General features: G+C 29.3%; 1 protein-coding gene across 1 annotated transcript in view; it reads left to right on the top strand.

Moving 5' to 3' along the window:
- The window catches only part of LOC119686102 (acetylcholine receptor subunit alpha-like 1), a 49,152-nt gene extending 41,339 nt beyond the window's left edge, over positions 1 to 7,813 (top strand). Inside the window, exon 7 of the mRNA XM_038100567.1 lies at positions 7,391 to 7,813. Within this exon, the coding sequence (XP_037956495.1) occupies positions 7,391 to 7,597 (207 nt within the window). The 3' untranslated portion in view covers positions 7,598 to 7,813. The remainder of the gene's footprint in view (positions 1 to 7,390) is intronic.
- Positions 7,814 to 8,378: the final 565 nt, after the last annotated feature.

The raw sequence follows: 8,378 nt of genomic DNA on the forward strand, positions 1-8,378 counted from the left end.
TCAATAATGCAATATATACATTCAGTACATTTTTAAAATAAATAATTAAAAATAAAAAAGTATTACAATAATCATGAAAAGCATCCTCCATATTGGGATAACAGGGTATTGTTATATTGAAGAAAGGACAGAGCGTAAAGAATCACTGTTATTATGAAATCGAATACGAATTCTCGATTAAAATTTAGATTATCAAGTAGCGTAAGCGAGTAGTTGGAATCAATTAAACAACCTAATGAATAATGTTGAACCTAAAATTGTAAATTTTGATAATTAGATGAATTAAATATAAAATTATTTATATATCGCTTTACCATATATTGACATTCAACAAACGATTTTGTTTTATCGGAATACTTTTCCAGTTTTGTGAATATTATGTAAATCAAAACCTTTGTGTATTTACGTGCTTCTTCAAATTGAACGTTTTGACTAGTAATAATGAACATATTTATGCCATAATTAACTACAAACGGTATATACCTGATCAACGTTTTTATTATGCTCTGATAATCGTGAGCGTAGATTAGACAGTATAAACTCAAATAAGTATTGAAAATATAACTAACTACATGCGAAAACATAATCCAGTTAAACCAATTCACATTTTCCAGAAACATTCTCTGACATTTCTCTAGGTGCTCAGTCAAACGTATAATAGTTCTCAGTTCCTGGTGACAATGTTTGATATTCCTTGAAGACTCCACATCCTTTAAGATAAGCTGTGCATAACGTGAAATATTTCTCTGCTGTGTTATCAGAACAATGTGATACATTTGAATCGTTTTAAAAACTATTTCAAATAAAAACTTATACCAAATGGCCACATACATTATGTATAGATAATATGATATACATTCTGCAAATAGAAAGACTTTCTTCATATTGATCAGAACTATCATACCGAAGTCTTCATATTTTATTTCGAAATTGATTTTTTTATGTAGAATTTCGTTTGACTTTATTAATTGGTTACAAATATATATGACAATTTTCATTTGTTCTGTGGAATGAAACTTATAATAAAATATGAGAAGTGATATAGATCGTTGCACCACTATAATAAATTGTAGAGTTTTGTATTGTAGTTTGACATTATCACAAAAGTCACTATCTAGATAGCAATTATAAAATATAGTGAAGGAAAATTCGTCATGTGTGAATTGTATAAAAAGGCAAAAGATTTTTATTAAATTAGTTAAGCACTTATAGTAAAAATTGTAGTGTCCTTCCTCCAATCTGTTAAGTCTTGTGTTATATTTGTAGTTCTTGAAACCGAACATTTTAAATATAATTATCATGCGCCTGCCAAAAACAAATAAGAAATGTATTTTCTTGGGAGGTTTATTTCTAGAAAAAACACGGAATCCTCTTAAAGCCTGCATTATTACGAGTTACTTTTGGAACTGAAATCAAATTACCCACATAATTTAGTTAAACTCAATATGTTACAAACTAATATTTTTTTGTCATTCTGTAAATGGAAGTACATAATTAGCTATTGTGGGAAAATTAATTTTTATGTACACTTTTTATTAAACGTATTAAGGTCAACAAACACTTCAGTAATTAAGTAATTAACATAATTTATATTAAAGAGTTATCTTTACAGTATAGAATTACATTAAATAATTTGAAACGTAATTTACAAATTCAATATATCTAACTCGTACAGATAGGAGCTTTTGTTAGTTTACTAAATAAAATTTAAATTTATTAACCACATAACATCTTTTGACTATATTCAACACATATAGTACTACATGCCATAAAACTTTTGTTCTTTTTAAGTATATAATATGAAAAAAGAGTACAAATTAACTAATATTTTTTACCATTTTTTAATAAAAATAATTTTCTAAAAAGACTTTATTTTATTACATTCTCAACTATAAAATTAGGTGTAATTTTAACTTATAAATTTCATTTATAAGCAGAAAAATAGTTAAAAAGTAGCATTCGGAACAGGTCGTATTCAATTTAATTAAATCCAAATATTATCTATATCAGTGACGTCAGGTCACAATTGTTTAGTAAAAGATCATAATAACAGCATCGAACTGATTCTAACCATCCGGTCACAAAATCATATTTTCACATTCAAATTCTGCTTCACCTAAAAGAAAAGTCGGAGTTTATTTTGGAAATTTTTGCTTATGGATAGTCATTGATATTTTAGCGTTGCATATAATATAGTTATACCTACTTATGTGGCTACATATGTTGATAATTATTTCTTTGTAGGCATACTAACATGTATATAAGAATGGAGTGTTCTACGCAGTCGAATAACAGTCGAATAACAAATTTCATTATAAAAACAATTAGCTTAAAATTAGAACGCGCCATGTATCGCTGCAAAATACTGAAGCTAATTATCAAATTAAGCTACTACGTCACAGTCACAAATTTATATCATATATTGATCAAGTTTTTCTTAATCGATAGCAGATATTGCGTATCTTCATATTGCACAATACTGTGTATATACATTTCTAACATTGCAAATATTTAATATTTTATTTAATTTCTTTTTATTTTATTCCTTTTAATTTCTTTTTGCCTTTCTTCTTATTACGCTCTTTATAGCTTTTTCTTAAATGTCCTTTCGAGTACAGTCTATTTATTTGTACGATTTTTTATAACATGGGCAGAGTATATATAGGTACATCTACTCAGAGCTCGTATTTGCGTACCCATGAGTGGTTCTTTTCAGCTCATTATACTCACAGCTCATAAGCAGGCAAGCAACTCTTTTCAAACGATTGCTGACGCTTACGAGCGAGCCAAATTGCAGAGCTCACGCTCATAAGCAAGAGCCGCCATTACGTTATACATTGACTCACGCTTGTGAGCAAGAGTACGAGCTGAGGCTCATGAGACTCATGCGCTGCTTACAAGAAAGTGCTGCATGCTAGAAAACGAAGAATATATGACATTGTTGTTGTTGTTTTCGTTGCACAATTTGGCACGTACCACTATTTTTTTTAATTTTCTGTGTTTACTTAATTAATCGTTTTATTTTAAATCAAGTGTTTTAAGTTTTTTAAGGTTTTTTGTGAACGTAATAAACTAATTGCTTAGAAAAACAAGTGTAATCAATTTTATATGCCTTAAATGTAATAAATAACTATTTCCAGTAAACCGGCTTCTTAGTTGAGCTCTTGGCTCGTGACATCTCACGAGCAGTTCCTCAATATGAGCAAATTGAACGCTAGCGCTGATGAGCAGCTCTTCAATATAAGCGAATTTTGGGCTCACGCACATGAGTAAATTTTGAGCTCAAGCTCATGAGCAAATTTTGTGCTCACGCAATAATTGGTTCTTGCTCATGAGCCTGAGTTTCTCATAAGTGAGCAAATACAAACCCTGCTTCCACATAAGAAAAACCACAGTATTAAACATATTCGTCTATTTTTCTTTTTTTGTAATTGAAAGTTGTGCATTGGAACAGTGTCGAATGTAACACATTTCTTAATATTTTGTGGGTAGATCAAGAAAAAAACAGGTTAAAGTCCTTACTAACTGCTACCATAAATATCACAAATATCACACGTACAAAGCTTCATACTCTCAACGTAAAAGCGAGCATTTTTATCAGTCAAGTTTGTAAAACAGTTGTTGTTGTTCTGGCTACTACTCGCTGTTAATAAAATGAAGGAATATGAAGACCTTCGTCAACATGTGAAGTCAAAATGTATATATTTTTGTATATTTTTTGCGTAATATATTTTTGTTATTTCCACTGCTGCTTTCTTTCCCCTTAACTAAAAATAAAATAAAAAGTTTGATTTCTACGTGTATATGCAAGATCGTTATTATTATTATTATTAAATAATAGGCTATGTATGCACCCCGACCTAAAAGAGCTATTGTACGCCTAAAAGCCCAACTAAAACAATTCTAGACTATTTATAAATCTCGTAATCTTGGCAGTTGCATAAAATATGTCCTAATATTTGCTACTCCTCATGAGAGAGTGGACAGGAATCACTTATAAACCGCAACTAAATTCTTCATGTGGTGATTGAGTTTACAGTGTCCTGTAAGAAGTTTAGTGTAGAGTTGAATATTGTTCTGGTAATGTTTAGGATAGCGTCAATTTGGATGTGTTCAGGATCAATGAATCTTCTTGCCTACCACATGCTTGTTTGGATCTCTAGTGTTCAAGTAGATTTTGTTTCTCCAGTGCATGATCGTTATTGCTATTGTTGTTGGTTCCGTTATTGGTTCCAAATGGAACCCGTATTTAGTTCAGTTATTTACACCGAACAGGTCTTCTACAAATGTCGAATAGAGTTCAATAAACTTACATTCGTCGTTATTGTTAATTTCAGAAATTAAAATTGCAGATCAAATAAACTCGTTATTAAATGTTGAATTCCCATTATTCGCTGAATACTAGTATATATAAATTTTTTTTAATTTCGTGTGTACGTATTGACACACACGCACACACACACTTTTGTTGATACACCCTACGTAATGTATTAAGTTTTTGAGTTGAGTTGAAGTTTGATATTTTAAAAGAACATTAAAGAACAAAAATTAACAATACAAATGCAAATACTTAATTAAAGAAAAACTAACAAACTTACAGCCAATTTTGTCTTATGTGATATACGATTTTTTTATATCCAAATTTTATTTTAAAGAAATCTTCTTATGTTCGATGTTGATCAAAAAGGCATGCAATGTGAATCTGAACTGATAGATGAACTGATAGATAGATGTTCATTTTTGTAGATAAAGCAATTATTTCCTTATTAATTAATTATTAAATTTTAAAAATACATATCATCTGACAGAGTCTAATATGTGGAAATGTACTGAATTATTTTTATTAATCTGTAAGTTTGAACAAGAAATGACTTTTAGTGAAGTTATTTGAATCTAATATACTGTAAGAAATTATATAAATCTATAAAAAAAAATTAAAAATAAAAAAATTATAATAATCACAAAAAGCATTCTCCATATTCGGACATAAGGTTATTGTTATATTGCAGACAGGAGAGAGCGTAAAGAATCACTGTTATTATGAAGTCGAATACGAATTCTCGATTTAAGTTCAGATTATCAAGTAGCGTAAGCGAGTAGTTGAAATTAATTAAACAACCCAATGAATAATGTTGAACCTAAAATTGTAATTTTTGATAATTAGATGAATTAAATATAAAATTATTTATATATCGACTTGCCATATATTGACATTCAGCATACGATTTTGTTTTATCGGAATACTTTTCCAGTTTTGTGGATATTATGTAAATCAAATCCTTTGTGTATTTATGTGCCTCTTTGAATTGGTCGTTTTGACTAGTAAGAATTAACATATTTATACCATAATTAACTACAAACGGTATATAGCTGAAAAACGTTTTTATTATGTTCAGATAATCGTGAGCGTATATTAGACAGTATAAACCCAAATAAGTATTGAAAATATAACTAACTACATGCGAAAACATAATCCAGTTAAACCAATTCACATTTTCCAGAAACATTCTCTGACATTTCTCTAGGTGCTCAGTCAAACGTATAATAGTTCTCAGTTCCTGGTGACAATGTTTGATATTCCTTGAAGACTCCACATCCTTTAAGATAAGCTGTGCATAACGTGAAATATTTCTCTGCTGTGTTATCAGAACAATGTGATACATTTGAATCGTTTTAAAAACTATTTCAAATAAAAACTTATACCAAATGGCCACATACATTATGTATAGATAATATGATATACATTCTGCAAATAGAAAGACTTTCTTCATATTGATCAGAACTATCATACCGAAGTCTTCATATTTTATTTCGAAATTGATTTTTTTATGTAGAATTTCGTTTGACTTTATTAATTGGTTACAAATATATATGACAATTTTCATTTGTTCTGTGGAATGAAACTTATAATAAAATATGAGAAGTGATATAGATCGTTGCACCACTATAATAAATTGTAGAGTTTTGTATTGTAGTTTGACATTATCACAAAAGTCACTATCTAGATAGCAATTATAAAATATAGTGAAGGAAAATTCGTCATGTGTGAATTGTATAAAAAGGCAAAAGATTTTTATTAAATTAGTTAAGCACTTATAGTAAAAATTGTAGTGTCCTTCCTCCAATCTGTTAAGTCTTGTGTTATATTTGTAGTTCTTGAAACCGAACATTTTAAATATAATTATCATGCGCCTGCCAAAAACAAATAAGAAATGTATTTTCTTGGGAGGTTTATTTCTAGAAAAAACACGGAATCCTCTTAAAGCCTGCATTATTACGAGTTACTTTTGGAACTGAAATCAAATTACCCACATAATTTAGTTAAACTCAATATGTTACAAACTAATATTTTTTTGTCATTCTGTAAATGGAAGTACATAATTAGCTATTGTGGGAAAATTAATTTTTATGTACACTTTTTATTAAACATATTAAGGTCAGCAAACACTCCAGTAATTATCATAATGAATGTTAAAGGGTTATCTTTGCAGTATAGAATTATTGTCAATAACTTAAAAATTTACTTGCTACACCAAACTCAACAATTGTTTTTTGTTGTTTAACCATTATGCTTTCATACAAACGATTTACAAATTATCTTCTAAATCCATATCTTCAAATTTCCCATTAAAAAGTATTAGCTATAATCATCAAAGTTGTGAGTTTGTATTATATTTTCGTTATTTTTAAAAAAGGAAATTTTATTGTGTTCTTTTTAGTAACTTACAAGTATTTAATTAAACTAACTTGGGCAGTTGACGACTCTTGTCAGATCTTTATACTGATCAAGTCTAAAGTAGACACGTGCTAGTCAACTACTTTAAGTAAAGCCTAACCTGCTCAGCACTACGGTGTTGGTGTTAATAGATCTCTTCATACTACGAAGATATGTTATGAGACTGGATCAAGCCTATAATGACTTTTATCAGGTTTGTGGCTCTGTGAATGGGGATGAGAGTGTACTCCATAGCTCATAGATGCAAAATCTATGGAGCTTCTCTCAAGTTTATAGAGTTGTCAGGTTGATTCACTGTCACATGAATGGGGAAAGCGTGTCTTTCAAATTTTTTCGTATGCTAACCACTGTAATCGTTTCGGAATAAATTCTTAATTAAATCGAAAAAACAAAATGAAATATGTTGTAATGATTACTTATGTCAATAAACAAGATAAAGCTCTTACTTCTGCTATCATGATTTCTATAACACCTCATTTGTTAGGAAAATAGAATGCTACAGAAAATATAAGATAGGATGTAACAAAAAGAAGATTGACAAAAATTCATAGTTTCTTATAAATATTTATTCTAACCACATTATTTAAATGTGGTTTGTTTTTTATAACTGATTTTTGTTTTTAAATAACTGATTTTTTTGTTTACTTATTAAAGGTGGAAGAAGATTGGAAGTATGTTGCCATGGTGCTGGATCGTCTATTCCTATGGATATTTGCCATTGCTTGCGTTGTTGGTACAGCGTTAATTATATTGCAAGCACCTAGTTTGTACGATCAATCACAACCAATCGATATACTATATTCGAAAATTGCCAAAAAGAAATTCGAACTTCTTAAAATGGGTAGCGAAAACAGCTTATAGCGTCCACTTGGGTTCGCAGCGGGCTGGTGGAATTTAATCACCAGCTCGATGCGAACCCTGTTCGCCGCACGCGATGATGATCGCGGATAATACCTGTACAACGAGAATGCAACGGCGAACAATAACACAACAAATACTCGTATGCAACAATTAGGAGAGCAATTGATCAAAATAGAATTGCAGGAGAATAGCAAGTTATTAAATGGGAGTGAGTGGGAGAGCGAATGAAGTGAGTGACTATGGAGAAGAGCAGAGCACATAAATGAGTTAATCAATGACTCAACTCACTCAGCCATCCAGGTACGATACAAAATTTTCATAATAAAAATTTACTAACACAAAAACTGAAAAACAAAAACAAAAACAATTAGTAAAGAAAATAATTAGAAAACTAACAATTGTACTAGTTTGAAATGAATAACAAATAATTGAAATATATTTATGAAAGACAGACGGATAAGCATAATTAACAATCATCAAACGCCATTATTTTCTACTGAATAAAAACTAAAATTAAGGCAAATAGTTACAAAAATGAAAAATAAGAAAAAAACAAGATATTAGAAAAATTTTAGCATTTAAGAGTAAACAAATGATTTGACTAAGCGAAATTAAAAAACAATTGATAAGCAAAAACTAGCAAAAACTAACAAAAAAATATATGAAAAATAAAAGAAAATATATATATTATGGAAATTTTACTAATTAAAAACTGTGTGCAAAAACGCCGCAAATTTAGGTACTCCGTTTTGATAAAACCAAAAAGTAAAAAAAAAACTAT

The sequence above is a fragment of the Teleopsis dalmanni genome, chromosome 2 (assembly GCF_002237135.1).
Source record: "Teleopsis dalmanni isolate 2A chromosome 2, ASM223713v2, whole genome shotgun sequence".
NCBI lineage: Eukaryota > Metazoa > Arthropoda > Insecta > Diptera > Diopsidae > Teleopsis > Teleopsis dalmanni.